This window comes from Pelobates fuscus, chromosome 9, assembly GCF_036172605.1.
Source record: "Pelobates fuscus isolate aPelFus1 chromosome 9, aPelFus1.pri, whole genome shotgun sequence".
Taxonomy (NCBI): Eukaryota; Metazoa; Chordata; class Amphibia; order Anura; family Pelobatidae; genus Pelobates; species Pelobates fuscus.
In genome coordinates, this window is record NC_086325.1 from 25,257,700 (window position 1) to 25,280,220 (window position 22,521).

General features: G+C 45.4%; 1 protein-coding gene across 16 annotated transcripts in view; it reads left to right on the forward strand.

Moving 5' to 3' along the window:
• SYNGAP1 (synaptic Ras GTPase activating protein 1) overlaps positions 1–22,521 on the forward strand; it is a 271,449-nt gene that overhangs the window by 230,224 nt on the left and 18,704 nt on the right. For 8 of the 16 annotated variants that reach the window (XM_063431595.1, XM_063431597.1, XM_063431598.1 and 5 more), the window contains 8 exons: positions 40–184; positions 857–1,096; positions 2,227–2,431; positions 3,310–3,488; positions 14,864–15,454; positions 16,851–17,124; positions 18,388–18,561; positions 18,743–18,964. In XM_063431595.1, coding sequence (XP_063287665.1) covers positions 40–184; positions 857–1,096; positions 2,227–2,431; positions 3,310–3,488; positions 14,864–15,454; positions 16,851–17,124; positions 18,388–18,561; positions 18,743–18,964 — 2,030 coding nt within the window. The remainder of the gene's footprint in view (positions 1–39; positions 185–856; positions 1,097–2,226; positions 2,432–3,309; positions 3,489–14,863; positions 15,455–16,850; positions 17,125–18,387; positions 18,562–18,742; positions 18,965–22,521) is intronic. The other 8 variants (XM_063431596.1, XM_063431601.1, XM_063431600.1 and 5 more) reach the window with 4 other exon arrangements.

Sequence of the window (22,521 nt, forward strand, 5' to 3'; positions counted from 1 at the left end):
TATATGTCCCTGTATATCTCTGTGTTCTTGCTTTGTCAGGTGAGTTTATTCGGGCTCTGTATGAGTCAGAGGAGGACTGCGAGGTTGACCCAATGCGTTGTCCGCCCTCTGCACTGCCCGATCACCAGGCCAATCTCAGGATGTGCTGTGAACTCGCACTTTGCAAAGTCTTCAACTCCCATTGGTCAGTAATGATCAATTTGTGCATCTGTTTACATTGTACAGTGTAACTATCTCTTTCTATTTAGTTTTGTTTATGTTACCTCTTCTTGCAGTGTTATTAATAGGAATCTTTCTATTACCTAATAATTTAGGTCCATATAATTTACTCAGATTGTCCCACCATATTTGCCACATTTAAAACTGATAACCATAGTTAAGGATATGTTAAAGTTAGAGTTTGGGAAGGATTTGGGTTTCATGTTAAGATTTTCAAGCAGTAAGCCAGATGAAGCACTAGGCCAGCAGTGGTGGTATCTCCTCCATGGACATTGGAGGTTCGAATGGGCCCCTTTGCAGATAGAACGTTGGAGAAATCACTCCTTACTCCTTACAGGATTTAAGAAGCCTTTGCTTCTTTCACAGACTCCAGTTTCATTTCCTACCCTTCCATTCATCATTTTCTTCCTCTGTATCATTTGTATGATCTCAATATTCATATTGGAGCTTTAGGTTTTTTTTTTTTCTTGTTTCATTTCTGTCTATTTTTCATTCTCTCTTTATTACCTGATTCTTTATCCTCTTTTTTTCTTACCCATTATTAATCCTCTCTTTTCTATGTGGTTTAAACAACTATTGAACTCTTTGTTGACCTTCTGTTCTTTCTATATATAAGTGATCTCTCTTATGCTCCTAGTGTTTTCCCCCGGGAGTTGAAGGAGGTCTTTGCATCCTGGAGGATGCGCTGTGCAGAGCGCGGACGGGAAGACATAGCAGATCGACTCATCAGTGCCTCACTCTTCCTTCGCTTCCTGTGTCCGGCCATCATGTCCCCCAGCCTCTTCAGCCTGATGCAGGAATACCCTGATGAGCAAACATCTAGGACCCTCACACTCATCGCTAAGGTCATCCAGAACCTGGCCAACTTCAACTTCAAGTGAGAGTAGGGGCAGCGGGGGGAGTGACATACATGGAGTGAGGGGACTTTCAGGACATGGTGACCACGACCTTCCACTGCCCACATCACTACAGTGTGCGTAGACTGAGGGGATGTGTGGGACATTGAGATTGTTCCATACTTGGGGACTCGTTAATGTGATCTAGCAACTTCACTTTACATTGTACCAGTGAAAGAGCAGTTGTATATGAGGAAGTGACATTTTTGTGAACTTCATCATTCCCAGCTCAACATGACACACACAAGATACTTATAACATCCCATCATACAATCGGTTCTCACGTAACCTTGGTGAATGAATGGATTTGTAAATCTTGTGTCTTTTTAGCCTCATTTTACCATTCAGATTGCTTTGAATGAACCTCACATATTTTCAAATGACTTTAGCTTGACTCAACTATTTCTGCACTTACCACACACACACCTCTGCAAATTCCCAGTGGGTTTATAGAGGAGCTGTCAGCAAATACGCTAGCTGTAGGTTCGTTCCAAATTCTACAGAACCCTGCAGCTCCCCATAGATTTTAAACTGAACTGAAAAGCAGGTGCATCTTCACTAAACACTTTGCACTGCCTTTAATTAATCCCTGGCTAGGGATGGAGGAAAAATCTAATTATTGTAGATATCCACATTAAAATGAAAACATCTTATGCAATTTATTTACATAAAATCATTATGTCCAGCAGTTCACTCCCTATTGAACGATTTACATATTCTGAAGTTGGCATGTATTTACTGCTTTATGGCTGCTCTCATAATAGAGCTTAGAATTCATCATGTTCCACACTGGTACACACTGTAGACAGAAAGAACCATACTTTGGGTACACAGACAACACATTATGTCATGTGACATATAACATTGGTATACTGTAACTGGCCTGTGTTTTGTAGAATAATGGACGAGATGAGTGGGATTCTGAGATTAACCCACTTACAAAGTATTGTGACAGATAAGAATTGTGGGGTTTGCAGACTGCTGTGGGATCCTGTGTGTTCGATAGATGGGTGACTGGGTCGGGTGGGATATGGAAACTGTCCTCCTATGTGTAGGGTGACAGAGAAATTAGTGCTCTACGTGTAGATCAGTACTGAGATGCCACTCTCAGCAGGTTCAGCAGTAAGGAAGAGCACATGTCCTTTATGAATGAATTTCTGGAGACGGAGTTGGCCAATATGCAGAATTTCCTGTATGAGATCTCCAACATGGATACACTCACCAACAGCAGCAGTTTTGAGGGCTACATCGACCTTGGGCGAGAGTTGAGCACTCTGCATGCCCTGCTCTGGGAGGTGATTCCCCAGCTCAGCAAGGTGAGTGTGTGCTCCGTGTGCTGAGTGCATGCTTAAAGGGACACTGCAGGCTGGAGTTGTAACTCATTATGAATGCATTGTAAAAAAATAAAATACATCCCTAAAAATAATACTTTTTTTTCTGATGAAACTAGTTAGCACTAGTTCTTAGTGGTTTAATGGACGTTGTAGTTCAGCACTTGGCAGGAGTTTTATTCATCAAAAGATATGGATAAGACTACTCTGCAATGTAATAGAAGTGATGGCTTTCGGCACTGTAATAGGTTTCGGAATCCTTTTTACTCTATGATGGAGCCTACCAAAGATAGGAAGTTATTCACCAATGTGAGAATTAAAAGTGGATAATATGGGGAATTAAGGGACTGAATATCGCTTATCTTCTCTTAGTACATCTCTCCACACTGTGTAATTATAGAATCACCCCGGTGACTGTTTTATCAGTCTATAGAAACAAAACCATTTGGGTGCATTATGGAATTATTTGAAGAAATGTCTCTACTATTGTGGGGGTTTTTTTGTAATGGAACTGAAGGCCTGAATTTGAATAGACTACACTAAGCTATTTTTTCTTATACCATTTATATTTTATTTCTGCATCTACATAAGATTAGTTATGAGTTACTGGGCGGCCTATTTCAACACATACCCTCCTTTGTTTCAATCAAAAGAGGAATATTTTTTACATTGTTCCACCCTGCTGTGTCTTTGCTAATCCTATACCATCTTTAATATAAACCGAATGTGATATTGAATGAAATTCTCTCCCGTTTATCACCAGCAGGGAATTAGACATTTGTCTTTTGGAACTCTGTTCTGTTGTTCATTAACATATTCCTTTCGTTTTCATGATTTCAGTTGTTTTTCTTATGGTTCCCTAGGATGCCCTAGTAAAGTTGGGTCCTCTTCCACGCCTTCTCAATGACATCAGTCTTGCTCTCAGGAACCCCCACATCCAGAGACAACCGAGCCACCAAGAGAGGCTTCCACCCCCCAAACCCGTCATCTTGAGGGGGCCATCAGCTGAGCTGCAAAACTATCTGGTGCGAGACCTCAACAGGTACACACTGTTCGTATGTGTGACTTTATCTGGTTTCTCCAAAGCTGTAATGAATAATCTCATAGCGCAGAGTGCTCCCTCTCAAACATGACAGTCAAGTTCTAGTAATCTCATCGAACATTGTTGTTGCTCTTCACTGGGTTATTTCAACAGGCAGATCATGCTTTCAAATACAGTACGGCCTAGCCCTAACCCTAGTGTTAATAAAAAATTAAATGTGCAATATAAAAATGCATAGAGCTGAAGCATATGTAATTGGAAAAATTATGCGATCTCAGACTTCAGGTCTCTTAGGACGTCTCCAGAACCCTGTGATAGCATTATTTTCCTACATTACATGCATCATGTAGTAAAGGAAAAAAAGAAATATAATATTATAAAATATAAATTATAAATCAGCTCATAAAACAATCCATTTAAACATACCTGTAATAGGCACATAACAAAAGGGTTAAATTTATATAAGAGCTGGTTTCCAGACTTAAAGGGACACTATAGTCACCAAAACAACTCTGGCTTAATGAAGCGGTTTTAGGGTATAGATCAGCGGTTCCCAAACGGTGTGACAGGCACACAGGGGTGCCGCAGAATATTTCCCCAGTGCTATGATTATAGCACCGGGGAAACATTACTGCTGAACAGGGGCCCAGTCGAGTCCCGCAGTCTTTTAAGACAGCGACCGGGCCCCTGTAACGTCGGCCGGCTGGGAGGAAGTGACAGTCTGTCACTTCCTCTCAGCGTCATGCAGGAGGGAGAGGAGGCAGCCACAGCATTAAGGGAGTGGAACACGAAGAGCTCCAGCCCCCTCACTCCCACCAGCAGCAGCAGGACTCCAAGCCACCCTCCTGGACACACAGGGTAAGCTAACAGGAGAGTGGCTGGAGATATTAAAAATATCACTTGTGTGAGTGTGTGTGTATGTATGTATGAGAGTGTGTATGTATGTATGTATGTATGCGTGTGTGCGTGTCTGGGTGGGTATGTGTGTGTGTGTCTGTGTGCGCACACATCTGTGTGTCAGGATATGCGTCTGTGTGTCATTGTGTGTGTTTTTATGGCAGTGTGTGTATCTGTATCATGGTGTGTGCATGTATAAATGTTTGTGTGTGTCAGGGTGCGTGTGTGTGTATATGTTGGTGTATGCGTGTTGTAACGGAATGCAGTATATTAGTCCACGATATCCGTTGGTATCTTCAGGAAATCCACAGTCAGAGTAGAAAGCAAGGCAATATCCCCAATCCTCCCAATAACCGGACGAAACACAGTTTGGGAGTCAACTAACTCGGTTTATTCACAAGCAGCGTATTTATGCAGTTCCCCATGCAAGGGGTTTCCATACAGATATTCCAGGGGATTTCTCCCAACATGCATTGTGACTTTCCCAACAGGCATCGCTGCACGAGAAGGATACTCCCACCAAAATGGACGATTAAGTGGATTATCCCCTCGTGCAGCAAAACCGACAATTGACATTAAAATACATAATTCCCGTAATATTCGGCACTTTAGAATAACCGAACGTTCGGTAGATAGCTGGGGTCGGGGCGCACACTTTGTGAGAATACCGCTCCGATCCCAGCTGAATTGACCGAACGCCGCACATAATACATTTAAACATCAAGGTGAGTTTAAAAGTACCGAATAAGTACGGGACACATAATGTACCGAACGCGGTACTCCCGAACGCTCTGGAAGTCCAGCGGTGTTCGGATCACTGAGTAGCCGTTTTCAGTTCCAGGCTCTCGACGACCGAACACCGCTGCAGAGACAAAGGATCCAAGATGGCCGACCGCCGCATGGTCGGTAGTGGATCGACGGCCACCTAGGAGAGCCCTTAATTACCGATTGCAACAATGTTGCAATCGGTTAATTGGTGCCACACGACCTGGGAATGTGTGGTCCACCTGGGGAGTCCACATTCGTACGGCGAACGGCCAGGATAGCCGTGTTTCGTCGTACGAATGCTTTGTATGCTGGCGGCATACGGCTGTCAGCATGCGAACGGTCACAGTACAATACACATACAGTCAACGGAACACGTTATACATTCAGCCTACGGACAACCTGCAATGAATATAGTTCAGAAGTGGCTAGGTTTGCCACAATGCTCCCCCAGAACCAAGCCGGCATACACAGTCGGATCCCAACGGATCGGCTTGGGGATGTCCGGGAGAGTACTCACAGATCACTTCTCGAGTTCAGTCTGTCTGGATAACCCGTCAGCGTTACCGTTTTGTTTTCCTGGCCGGTAATGGATAGTAAAGTCAAAGGGCTGCAGCGCCAAACTCCAGCGCAGCAGCCGGGCATTGTCTCCAGACACACGGTTTAGCCACACTAACGGGTTGTGATCTGTGAGTAAGGAAAAAGGTTGTCCGTACAGATATGGCTGCAACTTTTTAAGGGCCCACACCACGGCCAGGCATTCCTTCTCGATGGCGGCGTAGCTCACTTCCCGGGGTAGTAGCTTGCGGCTTAGATAGGCTACGGGGTGTTCTCCGCCATCGGCTCCCACTTGGCTCAGTACTGCCCCCAATCCAAACATGGAAGCGTCTGTGTGGACAAGAAATCTTTTAGTTGGATCAGGAGCAGTTAACACAGGAGCATTGGTGAGAGCTGTTTTGAGTTGTTGGAATGCCTGCTCACACTCTGGGGCCCAGACAACCAGTCGGGGAAGGTTCTTTTTGGTCAGGTCCGTTAGGGGTTTGGCCAGGGTGCTATAGTCGGGGACAAACTTCCTGTAATAGCCGGCCGTCCCTAGGAACGCCAGCACCTGGGTCTTAGTCCTGGGGGTAGGCCACTTTGCTACGGCCTCAATCTTGGCTGGCTCAGGCCTCTGCTGCCCACATCCTACACGGTGGCCCAGATACTGTACCTCGGCCATACCTATGTGGCACTTGCTAGGTTTTAGTGTTAACCCAGCCTCCCCAATGCGATCTAGGATCGCCCCTATGTGGTGTAGGTGGTCTTCCCAGGTCTGGCTAAAGATGGCTATATCATCTAGATAGGCACAGGCATACTCCTGAAAACCGTCCAGTAGCCGATCTACCATCCGCTGAAAGGTAGCCGGAGCGTTTTTCATCCCGAAAGGCATGACCTTGAATTGGTACAGGCCAAACGGGGTGACAAACGCCGACTTGGGGATGGCGTCATCGGCTAGAGGAATCTGCCAGTACCCCTTACACAAATCAATGGTAGTGAGGTACTGGCCCCGTGCCATCTTATCTAACAGCTCGTCTATCCGGGGCATCGGGTAGGCATCAGACACCGTTTTGTCATTTAGCCTCCGGTAGTCGACACAGAATCGGGTGGTGCCATCCTTTTTAGGTACCAGGACTACCGGCGATGCCCAGGGGCTATCGGAGGGTTCGATAACCCCTAGCTGCAGCATTTCGTCTAGTTCGGCTTTCATATGGGTACGGACTGATTCCGGAACCCTATATGGAGCCTGGCGCATAGGTAGCTGTCCCGGGGTCTCTACTCGGTGGGTGGCTAGCGGAGTGTACCCAGGTAAATTGGAGAAGGTAGTCCCTTTGGCTACAATCAGCGCCTGTACCTGGGCACGCTCCTGGGGGCTTAGCCGCTCCCCCAGCTGGACTCCCCGGGAAGGCTCTATCTGTTCCTCGGGTTCTAGTAGGTCAGGTAAGGGTAGGTTCTCCTGATCCTCTAAGGAGGAGGCACAGATTGCCGTCACATCCTCGATCCTCTCATGGTAGGGTTTGAGCATGTTCACGTGGAGCATGCGTCTCTTCCCTACCCCTGAGCAGGGGCCGATCACATAGGTAGTGTCGCATCGCTGCTCCACTACCTGGTATGGGCCTTGCCAGATGGCCTGCAGCTTATCGGTGCGGACGGGCTTTAAGATCAAGACCTTCTGTCCCACCTGAAAGCTGCGGTCCCTGGCTCCTCTATCGTACCAGCATCGCTGGCGTTGCTGGGCCGCCTGGAGGTTGGTGTGTACCGCCTGAGTTAGCGCCTCCAGACGGTCCCTGAACTCCAGGACGTATGATATGATAGGGGTTTCGTTAGTGGGACTCTCCCCCTCCCAGTGTTCCCTAATCAAATTCAAGGGTCCCCGCACCCTCCTCCCAAATAGTAGCTCAAACGGGGAGAATCCTGTTGACTCCTGGGGAACCTCTCTATAAGCAAAGAGTAGGTGAGGCAGAAACCTCTCCCAGTCTTTGTGGGTCTCCCCGAACGTCCGAAGCATCTGCTTCAGCGTCCCGTTGAACCGCTCACATAGCCCATTGGACTGGGGGTGGTAGGCGGAATTAACTATTGGCTTAATGCCACACAACTTCCACAGATGTTGGGTAACTTCGGCCGTAAATTGGGTACCTCGGTCTGAGATGATCTCTTGGGGAAACCCTACTCGGGAAAATACCTTCATTAAGGCTTCTGCTACGGTCTCAGCGTGGATATTAGAGAGAGCTACAGCTTCGGGGTACCTGGTGGCGTAGTCCACTATAGTTAGGATATATCTTTTGCCAGAGGGACTGGGTTTTGGCAAGGGCCCTACTATATCCACCGCTACTCGGCTGAAGGGTTCTGCAATGATGGGTAGGGGACATAGCCTGGCCTTGTGGCGATCCCCTCGTTTACCTACACGCTGGCAGACGTCGCAGGAGGTGCAATACTGGCGCACATCCTGAGAGATCCCGGGCCAGAAGAAGGCATGGGTCAAACGGTATCGGGTACGGGTCATCCCTAGGTGTCCTGACAAGGGAATGTCATGCGCAATTCTCAGCAGCTCCTGTCTATATTTCTGGGGTACCACTAGCTGTTTATTAGTTAAGGTGACAGACCCCCCCACATCTTTTGCCGTGACACGGTATAGCAACTCTTTCTCCCAGATGAACCGCTCCCCCTCTAGCCCTGCTTGGTCTGTTTGTGCCCTGTCCCTATATACTTGGAGGGTGGGATCGGTCTGGACTTCGGTCGCAAAAGTCGTCGGGGTATCCCAGGACATGGGGGTCAGTTGGGGAACAGGGTCTCTTACCTGAGCCTCAGAGTGTATCGGTGTAGCCGTGGTGCGAGCCTGTTGTCGGGTGGTTACGGGGTGTGCCTCCTGGTACGGAGCCTGGGGAATAAAAGCGGAAGTCATTTGGCCCAAGTCATTCCCCAGTACAACATCTGCAGGTAAATTCTGCATCAGCCCCACTTCCACAGTTCCCTCTCCCACACCCCAATCCAAATGAACCTTGGCAGTAGGTAGCCGGTATACTGCTCCCCCTGCCACCCGTACTGCCACTGAGCCGCCAGTGTGGGTTGCGCCTGGTACCAAATGTGGTGCAACCAAAGTTAGAGTGGCTCCTGAATCCCGGAGCCCTTGTACCTCCTTCCCCTCCAGGGTTACTAGCTGCCGGTGATGTTGTCGGTTGTCGGTGGCCCGGACCGACATTACCTCATGCAGCACCCCTAGAGGCTCCTCAATTTGAGCACTCAGCAATTCTTGGGTGGCGGGGGCTACCTGGTAATGGTGCGCAGCAGCCCTGGGTGCCAAATTTTGTCGCACTTGATTCCAAGCTTGCCGGCTCCTGTTTTGGGTGCACTCTCGAGAAATGTGCCCCCACTGTTTGCATGTGTGACACTGAATGTTAGCCCGGCCGTTGTATCGGGAGGGGGGTGGTGGAGTATTCAGTGCTGGCCGGTGCAGGGGTACGGTGGGGCTGGTAGGGATAAAATTATTGGGTGTCCCTGTAATCCGAGGGAGAGTCTTATTTTGGGCACCGTGATGCCTCCTGGCATCAAAATGCTGATCCGCCAATTTAGCGGCTTCGGGTAGGGTGAGTGGTTTACGGTCCCTCACCCATTCTTGTGCTTCCGGGGACAAACCATTAAAAAACTGTTCCAGCAGCATTAACTGCCTCAACTCCTCCATGTTTGTAGCGTTGCTGGCCTGTATCCAGCCTAGTGATGCTTGGTCCAGCTTGTGCGCCCATTCTGCATGTGAATCTTTCTCAGGCTTGCGCAAGCCCCGGAATTTCCTCCGGTACGCCTCTGGGGTAATAGCATACCTCTCTAAGATCGCCCTCTTTACCTTAGGGTAATCTTTGCTGTCCTCTCGGGGTACAGCACGGTAGGCTTCAGCTGCCCTACCCGATAATTTGCCTGCCAGCAGCGGCACCCATGTGGCGGGTTCCAAATCGTGCAAATCGCACAGCCGCTCAAAATCCTGCAAATACCCATCAATTTCGTCCTTTTCTTCACAAAACGCTTTAAATGCGTGATGTGGGACTTTGGGTTTCACCTGTCCGTAGGTGGAGGCAGTAACAGACTCTGCCCTAGGCGGTGTTGCTGGTGTGCTGGTTGCCATCAGATAATCCTGTACATCCGATATCATCACGGTCATTATTTCCAGCGGTAATGGTTGTGGTAGGAACGCCAACCTGGTTCGTAGCTCTTTTTGGAATGGGGTCTCTTCCATGGCTGGTGGGGGTGTAGCGCTGCGGGCTTGGTCTCCCTCCATCAGTTCTGCGATCAGCACAGCCTTAGATTTGTTGCTGGCTATCTTACCCCTGGCTTCCAATAGTTCTTTTAAAGTCTGTCGTTTCAGTATGGTATAATCAATCTCCATACGAATTGCCCTTGCTTTCCTTGTTCGGTAGTTCCAGTTTACACGAACGCTGCTTTTCGGCTGTAAGGTTCGGATCCCGTCGCTTGCCACCAATTGTAACGGAATGCAGTATATTAGTCCACGATATCCGTTGGTATCTTCAGGAAATCCACAGTCAGAGTAGAAAGCAAGGCAATATCCCCAATCCTCCCAATAACCGGACGAAACACAGTTTGGGAGTCAACTAACTCGGTTTATTCACAAGCAGCGTATTTATGCAGTTCCCCATGCAAGGGGTTTCCATACAGATATTCCAGGGGATTTCTCCCAACATGCATTGTGACTTTCCCAACAGGCATCGCTGCACGAGAAGGATACTCCCACCAAAATGGACGATTAAGTGGATTATCCCCTCGTGCAGCAAAACCGACAATTGACATTAAAATACATAATTCCCGTAATATTCGGCACTTTAGAATAACCGAACGTTCGGTAGATAGCTGGGGTCGGGGCGCACACTTTGTGAGAATACCGCTCCGATCCCAGCTGAATTGACCGAACGCCGCACATAATACATTTAAACATCAAGGTGAGTTTAAAAGTACCGAATAAGTACGGGACACATAATGTACCGAACGCGGTACTCCCGAACGCTCTGGAAGTCCAGCGGTGTTCGGATCACTGAGTAGCCGTTTTCAGTTCCAGGCTCTCGACGACCGAACACCGCTGCAGAGACAAAGGATCCAAGATGGCCGACCGCCGCATGGTCGGTAGTGGATCGACGGCCACCTAGGAGAGCCCTTAATTACCGATTGCAACAATGTTGCAATCGGTTAATTGGTGCCACACGACCTGGGAATGTGTGGTCCACCTGGGGAGTCCACATTCGTACGGCGAACGGCCAGGATAGCCGTGTTTCGTCGTACGAATGCTTTGTATGCTGGCGGCATACGGCTGTCAGCATGCGAACGGTCACAGTACAATACACATACAGTCAACGGAACACGTTATACATTCAGCCTACGGACAACCTGCAATGAATATAGTTCAGAAGTGGCTAGGTTTGCCACACGTGTGTTAAGGTGTGTGTATGCGTCTGTGTGTATCTATGTGTGTGTATGTGTCTATATGAATTTGTGTGTATGTATATCTGTGTAAGCATGTATGTATGTGGTAGTGTATGAGCATACATCAGAGCAGTCATACACCAGCACAACATACAAACACACTCCTGCAATCTAACACAAATATTACATACAAACACACCGCTGCATTCAAACTCCAAAAGGATATACAAACACACCCTTTCACTTAAACACAAATACTTCACACAAATGTACACCTGCATTTAAAAGTGAACATAACATTCGAATACACCTCTGCATTGAAACGCAAACATTACATACAAGCACACCCCTGTATTAAAACACAAACTATGTACAAGCACCTCTTCAAACACCAACACTGTACATTACACGATAGTGCCAGTAAATGCCACAGCACTGTACAGATATACAACCTAGAAATTTTGACTTTGGGTACCGTAGAAAAATATTGAAATATTAAGGGTGCCTTGAACCTAAAAGGTTTGGGAACCACTGGTATAGATCATTCTCTGCCATTTAGGGGTTAAACAACTTTTGTTTCTGTTCGTGCAGCTCTAGCCACACCTCCCCTAGCTGTGACTCATACAGCCTGCATGGGGAAAAAAGTTTCATTTGCAGATGCTAACTTACTTTAGAAGTATTTTTCTCCTGCTCTGTAAATTGATCTTTAATCGCACAGAGGAAGCTCCTGCAAGATCTAGCAAGCTATTGACAGTGCAGGAGATAAGAAATTCTAAACAAAACAGACTGTACAATAAAAGTATAAAATAGAAACATTAGATTTCACTTTAACCCCTTAAGGACCAAACTTCTGGAATAAAAGGGAATCATGACATGTCACACATGTCATGTGTCCTTAAGGGGTTAAAGGAAGTGTTTAGGAAGGCTACATGCAGGGAGGTGTGACTAGGACTGTATAAATAAAGTGATTTAACTCTTAATTGGCAGGGAATTGAGCAGTGAGACTGCAGTGACACGATCTATTACACCAAAACTGCTTCATGAGCTAAAGCTGTTTTGGTGACTAATCCCTTTAAGTTCATTTTAGCAGTGTGGGATTTTCTTTTCAGTGATTTTTAGGACAATGCAGTATTGCTGAGAAATACACAGCGTTAATGACTCCATGCTAATTAGAGACATGTTAGAACCCTGCAAGGAATATGGTTCTCAAATACAGTATCCCGGGAGAATAGCTATCAAGCTTTCTAATTAATCCTATCTCTTAAATGCCTTAGCAAAATATGGATTGCAATAAAACTAGATTTATGAAAGATAAAAACAAATAAAGGTATTAATGTTGTGATAGTTTTGTTTTTTTTCTTTGGGGACCACAATTATTATGTATTAATATTAGGCACGAGTTGGACTGTTTGGCCCACATTTGGCTAAAATGAAGTATCTAGGTTAACACATTGCTCCTTTCTATTAGATCTCTGCATTCAGCAGAATAAAATGATATTTACTGCAATAAATTAAGGAAGTTAACATCGAGGAATGAAATGATCAGATTGTAAAACATAAGGAGCTGTATATCTAGATTTGGGCTTCCCCTGCTTCATTTCACACATTGCATTGATGGCGGTCCTTCAATCACTAACCAACATTGTCCAAGGAAACGGATGGCCTCATTCTGTGTGGTTCCCACCTGCTCATATCAATATCTGCTTAGATCTCGCCAAGCCAGATGATCTAAGCATGAGTTACTTGTAAAATAGACACGTTACTCAGTGTTCTAGAGTAGACAGGGGGATACAATGTATATATTTATCACGGTAACAGTAAGGGTTGTTGTAGTTTTCATGGTTTTATAGTCAGCCTTCATTTGTGACCTTAATCGTAGCGCTAGTGGTGTAATGTGAACACGTCTCTTTCTAAAAACACTTCTCTCCATGTCTGGGATGAGGAGGTGGAGAGAGAGAAAGCGAGGAATTAGTGAGAGGAGAGAAAATCAGACAGATGGAGGAAATTGGGAGACAGCAGGGTGAGTAAGAGCAGAAGGATAGGAGATGAAGAGAGCCGTATAGGCAGCACTGAGAAATAACAGAGAGAGGAGGATATTGTAATGTTAGGACTATGGTCGAAACAGGAAGATCGAATGTAGGGCAGACGTTGACACCAATAAAGGTGATTCTTCAGCTGGTATCAGCTATCTGTTAGTGTCTGTGCAGCAGGAATAATAAAGATTTGGAATTCAGTGCTTCGAGATGCTGTGCTGCCAAGTTCATTAGTTAGCAGAGCAGGATTTACAGAGTTAGAATGATGCATATGGACACGATTAATAATAGCTTGCTAATCCAGGGAGAAATCTGATTGTCATGTCGGTGTTAAGAAGCTATTTCATTTTCAGGCAAAATGAGAATTCAGCGCCACATTTCTTTTAGAGGGTGTCTGAAAGGTTGAACTTAAAGATAAAGGACTTGAGTAATTGTTTTAATGTAACTATATAAACATTAATCTGACTATATAGAGAACTGTGAAAATTAGGCCTCGATTACATTGCCACCGCTAATATTTATCGGCCGTTTATCGGCTCCCGATCAGTCTTTTATTAGTTCAAACTGATTTCATTCCTGCTGTTAAAGGTTTATTGGGAACTGGTAAATATTGCTTCAAATAATATAGATATATGGAAAATAGTAAAATCCGATAATATACTTAGCCTTGAAGTTATCGAATTCAGAGATTCAGTGCTGTTTATCGAGTACATAATCCTCAATTAATGGCCTTAAAAATAGCGACAGGAAAAAACAGTTGATAAATGCATTTTTTTTTTGTCTGCTAGCAGCCAGTGGCCAAATAGTTAAAAAAATAAAAATAAAAAGCCAATGGGGCTCAATACGACCCTTTCATTAGTCAAATGTTAAACCTCCCAATGGACCTGCTCACCATGCCATATTCACAAAATATTCTCGAATATTGACAACTAATAGTGGATGAGGGGGACCTATTGTCTTCCCCACTCCCCAACCATGTGTGGCATGTGAAGGCTCTAAGTTAATAGTGGGTGGGTCTACCCTGTCACCACAGATGTGTGGTGGGTGGGGACTCTAAATTAATAACCAAGTGGAACAGTAGTTAATGTTCAAATAAAAAGGGCAGGTTCATAGAGGGGGAAAAAAACAAATGCATGTCCAGTATGGCAGAGGTTTAAAACCTCACTTGTAGTAACATGGAGGTCATATTGCCCACCATAGGCTTTTATTTTATTTCTTTTTTTAAATGGCAGAGTCTTTTAATAACAATAACGAAGCACATTTCTTGGATGATGTATCTCAAGCAGCATTGAATCTAGTCGGGATTTAATTTTAAAAAATTGTCTGAATCCATTTAATAATTTTCTATTTGGTTTTGCCGATAGAATGGAATCGAGGCCTATGTTTGGAGATAAGAAATGGTGATTAAATATATTTCAGTAGATCATATAATTTTGACACCTTTAAAGTTTCTCGTTTGAAATAGTTTTTAACCCAAACATTCTGAGGTTGTATTTCAATAAACGTTAAATACACGGCAGCAGATGCAGTATTATTTACCTTTATGTAGATATTTATACACATGTATAATGACCCATTCATAGTAACATAAGTCTGAGCATGGGCATATTCACCCGCACTCATGAACAATGTAAAACAGGCTTTAGGTGTAAGTTACTGTGAACTTAATTTATAGCTGTGCCCACATCTTTATTCCATCTACTCTCTGCTTCTCTGTCCTAGTTCCATTGACATGACCCGCCTGCCCTCCCCAACGAAGGATAAGTCCTCCAAGGATATGTTCTTTGTCTCACGTCGCCCCCTCACCCGCTCTTCACCTGCCTATTGCACCAGCAGCTCGGACATTACAGAACCAGACCAAAAGATGCTGAGCGTCAACAAGAGCGTGTCCATGTTAGACTTGCAGGATAGCCGCATGAACAGTGTGTCCAACCTGCAGGCTGTAGGGGACATGCTTAATTCCAGCCAGGCCTCCATATCCGGTGGACTACGCCCGGGGGGCCGGCTCTCCCAGGGCAGTGGATCCAGCATTGCAGCCGGTCTACGGCTCAGTCAGATGGGGGTCACCACCGACGGTCTATCAGCTCAGCAACTGCGCATTCCCTTGTCCTTCCAGAACCCGCTCTTCCACATGGCCCCTGATGGTCCCACTGGCCCTCCCCCTCACCCGCCTCCTCACCGGCCGGACCCTGGAGTGGATGCCTTTGCCCCTTTCCACGGATACAGCAAGAGTGAGGACTTGAGCTCTGGGAAGCACATGCTGCACAGTCACAGCTACAGCGATGATTTCAGCCGGCAGGGGTCAGAGTTCAGGTACCAGCCCCGCTAGGGGGCAAAGAGGGCGCACAGTTTGTCAGATGGGGAGAGTAGAGAGGTGGAGTTCCCACTCACACACATACAGGGCTGAAGATTTCCACTAATGTGTAATTAGCAACAAAAAAAAAGCTAAGAATGCAAAAAAATCCATCATACAAATAATGACTAATTTCCTTTAGGTAGAGGAATTGGTGCAGTAGCAGCCTTTTCAGCTTGTCTGACAAAGCTGCGTGATCTCATTAAATACAACACTGGGAAATCCCAAGCTCAGCCAGGGGGGGAAATGGTCACTAAACATAATGTGGGATAAGTATGATGGATTTTCACAGATTAGTGGAAAGCTGTGTGTTCATCCGTCCATCTATCTATCTATCACCCTCTGTCTGTTATAAATGTGCATCCTGTCTGTCCGTTTGTCCATTTATTTACTTCTTTTATGCCAATAATGAAAGTTTATGGATTATTTTGCGCCCCTAGCCATAGCTCCACCCACAGTAAAACAAGCTAAAACCTTAACATGAAAAACATGGGAGCCATGCCTTGGGAAATGGTAGTCAGTATATATTTCATAGTTCTGACTGTGTTTTATATGTTATAAATCCCACATACAATGGAGACAGTGGGAGCGCCTCATTAGTCAACTTTATTTAGGATCAGTTTGGTTTTATGATCTGCACACCCTGTGGGGAGAGAATTAAGGAATGGACAAAATGTGTGTAGGCAAGGAATATTTATTGGGAGCGAATGGATTACTAGAGATCCTACTATACATACACTCTATGGTACACTACAAATAACACTCCCTCTGCTGATTCCTACCTTTAAAAAACGCAAAGTTAGGCAAAACCAGCAATTTTAATTAGTTTACGGCTACTTTGCCTTCTTATCATAAGCTGTTGCAAGTACTGGCTGATGTGCAAGATCTGTTAGAGATCCCTCTGACGTCAGACATCTTTCAGACTCCTCCAAAGGCCACCATGTTCATGTCTCAGTCATTTCATCGTACAGCGTGTTTAGTGTGGGATTCTGTTCGTGTGTGCTATTGTATATTTATAACTTGGAGAATGTTTTCAGTTTGCTGTTTTGACATAAAATTTGAAATGTATTTAAAATTGTCTTTAGTGAATAACGGAGACTGTGTAGGCATGGCTTCCTGAGACTGTTTGTTTTAACATAATGCCAATGGAACAGAATGATAAGCCACAAGTATTCCCTGTATGAGATGGGGTTTATGGCAGATAGCGAATTTGTCATTGTGTGGTTTCCATACTAGTATATGTCACACACTAAAACAAAGGGCAGTTTAGATCTCGATGTCTGTAAAATAATGGATGTTAATACCATTTCTAGGGCTGGGAATGCTCATTTTACTTTATGGATCTTTGTTTTTCAGCAAAAGGCAGCTCTCCCTCCAGGACAATCTCCAGCACATGCTCTCCCCTCCTCAAATCACCATCGGGCCCGGGGTACCACGGAGGCAGGATTCTCAGCCTCCACCCCTCCACAGGGGCAAATCCCAGCAGCTCACTGTGCAAGCAGCCCATAAACCCCGACCCAGCAGCGGCAACCTGCTACAAAGCCCAGAACCCATGTATGGAGCAGGGAGAGTTAGGCAACAGTCAGTTGAAAAGGACGCAGGGGGCCTTAAACCCACCATAACCAAGCAGGTACACACCAAATGGAATTTAATTCATCTGATAACGTACCAGGTTTGCATTGTAGAACAGGGTTGGAAACACGTTGCCGTAGAGGGAATCATTACATGAAATGTGACAATGTGACTTATACATGTACATAAAGGATTAGGGACCTATTGGTTACAGAGACAAGTAGCTAAGAAATCTGTTTAAAAGAGCACACCACCTGCCAACATACCAGATCCAGTGGGATAGTGCTGATCTGGGTCTAAATAAGTCTAGAAGAAGAGGGGAAAAAAATAAAAACGCAAATTGCGGCCAGCACAGAGAATTCTTCCTCAAAGGAGAATGCTCTCGCTGGTAGATATGCCGAGCTGCCTGATAACCTGGCCGAGCCGCCTGATAACCTGGCCGAGCTGCCTGATAACCTGGCCGAGCCGCCTATTCAATCATCTACATGGCGTCAGCATACCACATTGCATCATGGGTACACCTGTACAATGGCCATATTAGTTTTAAAACAAGGTTTAGAGGTAAAAACTGTTACTTACTTACAGGTAAATATTGTTATTTTTTTTATTATATTATTTATTTATTTTTGGATGGAGAAGAGTTTCAAACTCACAACCCTTCAAGGCATCCATTCACGTTGATTATTTGCACATGAATTAATGAATATATTTTATGGATATGTAACATCAGAAGAAGACAAGCCAATACCCTGAATATTTACACTATATATTAGCGGACAATGAGGCAATCATTGTCAAGCAGGTCATGGGCTTCAGACACTGGAGTCTGGAATTCCTGTTTTATCGGGAAGGTATATCCATCCATGCAGTTTGATACATTCGCTGACAGTGTCTTCTAAATATACCATTAACCCTGGTGTGAGCAGTGTTTTTCTGTGTGTTTGTAAGCCGTGCACGCCAGAATTGGAATCTTTATTAGAAACCCACCCTGCTGGTTATAGAGGAACAACGTGTACTCAGTGTAACTGCAGGCTGTGCTTTTTACAAAGATTCCACTATTAACTGATTCAATGCGGGACACAATAAAGTGCTTAGAGGGAACACAGCATGTGTGTGTTACATATTGTACTGAAACGCTTATTTAGTTAAATTTCTCCCAAAATGTTACTTGGTGAGGCTCAGCTTTATTTAGTTAATTATTATTTATTTACAGAATTGAACATTTGTATTATATATCTGCAAGTTTTACAGGGAGGAACAGGTATCACTCATATTCCCCTGAGGTTTTTCTTTCAGCTGATGTCTGTCTGCCTCTCCCCAGCATTCGCACACACAAGCCACCCTGAACCCCGTCACTCCAGCCTCCGAACGCACAGTCGCTTGGGTGTCTAACATGCCTCATCTCTCCGCTGACATCGAGAGCTCTCATATAGAACGAGAGGAGTACAAACTGAAGGAATACTCTAAATCCATGGACGAAAGTCGTCTTGAGAGGGTGAGAATCTGTCACACGTAGAGCACTTTAATTATTTACTGGGATCATTTCTATATCTTTGAATCACATTCTCTCCCAGTTTTTTTTTCTCTAATTCTTTTCATACTCCTTTTTTTCCTCTCTTTACCTCACTGACTCTATTCTGTCCCCCATGTCTTCACCCCAATATTATAACCCGCAGGTTAAGGAGTACGAAGAGGAGATTTACTCCCTAAAAGAACGACTGGTGATGTCAAATCGTAAGCTGGAGGAATACGAGAGGCGTCTTCTCACCCAAGAAGAACAAACTAACAAAATGCTGCAGCAATATCAGTCTCGTCTGGAGATGAGTGAGAAGCGGCTGCGACAGCAGCAGATGGAGAAGGACACGCAGATTAAAAGCATCATAAACAGGTTAGAAATGGTAAATACTCTATTAATTACTTTGGGGACTGGGGGGAGGAGGGAAAGAGGATCCCAGCAATGGGATCCCACCAGAGAATCATCCATAACATATTAGTATGTATTTAGCTTCCATAATTTATCAATAAAATGACACTCTGTAATGCTAATAGATAGCAGTCTATGTAAACATTAAACAGAGAAATATCTAGAAATAAATAACTTTATAATAATAGCCTACTTACCTTATTCATTAACCAACACTCAATTAGTACACGTTTGCTCTATACCTTCTCCCAACGCGTTTGTTCTACTCATCTTCTACATTCACCCAACACTATACATACTCCAATATCTAAATTCTACCCATCGTTTCCATTCACCCTTTATGAAAATTATACTTTCTCTATACATTCACCCAATCTGTAAGTTATACCTACACAATATCTAAATTCTAACTGCCCTTTACATTCATTATGAAAATTCTCCTTGACCAATTCACCCAATAAGTAAATTAATTTAATATGTCAGTTCTATCCTCCCCCGTGCATTATACCGATATGCAATTATTCAATTAAATCTTCTCTGTTCTATTTACCCAGTATGTAAGCGGTCCTTAAAAAAAAGCCAAAAACTAAAAACAAACAAAATAAAATTAAAACAAACTAACATTCTTGTTGTCGACAAAGCTTATTACAAATATAATACTTCCTAATGAAGGGTCAGAGACTATTCTTCTCCACAACCTCCAATATCTCCATATACAGTGTGTGCATGGAAGCAGGGATGGACTGACAGCCTTCTGGGCCCCTGGACAAAATTAGATCCAGGGCCCTTCGAAGACAAAATATTAAAGGAGCACTATAGTGCCAGGAAAACAAACTCGTTTTTCTGGCACTATAGGGTCATTATGTCGTCGTCCCCCCCCCCCCCCCCCCCACACTCAGGACCCCCCTGTCGCTGGGCTGAAGGGGTTAAAACCCTTTCAGACACTTACCTTTCTCCTGCGCCGGGCTCCCTCGGCTCTGGTGAATTCTCCTTCCTCTGCCGACGTCAGATTCGAATGCGCATTCGCGGCAAGAGCATTCAAACCGCCCATAGGAAAGCATTACTAAATGCTTTCCTATGGACGTCCAGCTTGTCTTCTCGCTGTGAGAATCGCGGAAGCGCCTCTAGCGGCTGTCAGTGAGACCGCCACTAGAAGCTGGATTAACCCTTAGTGAAACATAGCAGTTTCTCTGAAACTGCTATGTTTTCAGCTGCAGGGTTAAAACTAGAGGGACCTGGCACCCAGACCACTTCATTGAGCTGAAGTGGTCTGGGTGCCTATAGTGGTCCTTTAACCCCTTAAGGACCAAACTTCTGGAGTAAAAGGGAATCATGACATGTCACACATGTCATGTGTCCTTAAGGGTTTAAGGACTAAGTAAATGTTAAAAATAATTTTAAAGTAAGTAGTCAAACCGTTTGAGAACAGTTTGACAACTTACCTGGGGTCTGCTGGGACATGAGGCTGTAGTAGGGCATAGGAGCAGTGGTGTGTGTGTGAAAGGTTCAGTGTGTGTGGGTGGGGGGGGGGGTGTAGTGAGTGAATGTGTAGGGTGTGTGGGGCAATGTATGTGTGTGTGTGTGTGTTGGCAGTGTATGTGTGTGTGGGGCAATGTGTGTATGGGGGGCAGTGTGAATGTGTATGGTGTGGGGGCAGTGTATGTGAGTGTGGGGCAATGTGTGTATGGGGAGGGCAGTGTATGGGGCAATGTATGTATGTGTGGCAGTGTGTGTGTGTATATATATGGGTGGGCAGTGTGTGTGTATATAAATATATGGGTGGGCAGTGTGTGTGTGTGTGTGTGTATCTATGGGTGGGCAGTGTATGCAGTGTGTGTGTATCTATGGGTGGGCAGTGTATGCAGTGTGTGTGTGTGTGTGTGTATCTATGGGTGGGCAGTGTATGCAGTGTGTGCGTATATATGGATGGGGGCAGTGTGTGTGTATATGGGTGGGCAATGTATATGTATGGGTGTGCAGTGTATGTGTGTGGGGGCAGTGTGTGCAGATATATGGGTGTATCTATGTGGGCAGTGTATGTGTATGGGTGGGCAGTAATATATATATATATATATATATATGGGTGGGCAGTGTATGTGTGTGTGTGTGTGTATATGTATATATATATATATATATATATATATATATATATATATATATATATGGGCAGTGTGTGTATATGGGTGGGCAGTGTATATGTATATATATATATATATATATATATATATATAGGTGGGAAGTGTATGTATATGGGTGGGCAGTGTGTGTATGGGGGGGGGCAGTGTGTGTGTATGGGGGGGCAGTGTGTGTGTATGGGGCACTGTGTGTGTATGGGGGGGCACTGTGTGTGTATGGGGGGGCACTGTGTGTGTATGGGGGGGCACTGTGTGTGTATGGGGGGGCACTGTGTGTATGGGGGGGCACTGTGTGTATGGGGGGGGCACTGTGTGTGTATGGGGGGGCACTGTGTGTATGGGGGGCACTGTGTGTGTATGGGGGGCAGTGTGTATGGGGGGGCAGTGTGTATATATGGGGGGGCAGTGTGTATATATGGGGGGCAGTGTGTATATATGGGGGGGGCAGTGTGTATATATGGGGGGGCAGTGTGTATATATGGGGGGCAGTGTGTATATATGGGGGGCAGTGTGTATATGGGGGGCAGTGTGTGTATATGGGGGGCAGTGTGTATATATGGGGGGGCAGTGTGTATATATGGGGGGGCAGTGTGTATATATGGGGGGGCAGTGTGTGTATGGGGGGGCAGTGTGTGTATGGGCCTGCTTACCTGTACAATCTGATGGTTTTCTCCCTCCATCTTCCTCCAGCAGCAGTGGGGCAGACAGGCTCCTTTTCTCACCCTCCATCCATGCTGTCAGTGTGCTCCGTGTGAGAGGGAAGCAGAGGGTGTGATGTCACTTCCTGCCCCGCCGCCCATCCTCACACAGAGCGCTGAGCAGGGAGTGAACGAGGAGACCTGGCAGTGAGAGCTGGTATAATGCTGCCAGGTCTCTCACGGAATAATGGGGGGGAGTGTGATGGGTTGCAGGGGCCCTTCGACTCATTATGGGCCCCCTGCAACCTTCTTACAGGATATTCTTTATCTTCCTTCTACTGTGATCTCTGATTTCCACAGCAGAAGCATGGCTGCTGCCGGGCCCCCTGACTGACTCGGGCCCTCGGTCAGTGACCGATCTGCCCGACCTGTCAGTCCGCCCCTGCATGGAAGGAACTATATCTGGAGTGGGCACATCTACAGCAGAAGACAAGGGTCACACCTTTCTCCCACCTTCCTATTGTTTTGGGGTGTTGTAATAAAAATCAATGCGATATCTGTTAGGATCACCTTCTTAAATTCCTGATCTCGGTCAATGCTCCCTGGTCACCCACATCGTTCGGGAAGGAAAGATAAGAAAACATAATATGTAGTGATCCTAGACCTTCCCGATCCCTGACCAATTTTTGGGGTGAGATGACTTTCCATATTTCTGTTTGCTGTGTACACATTACCACAATTTCTCAATGTAACCAGTA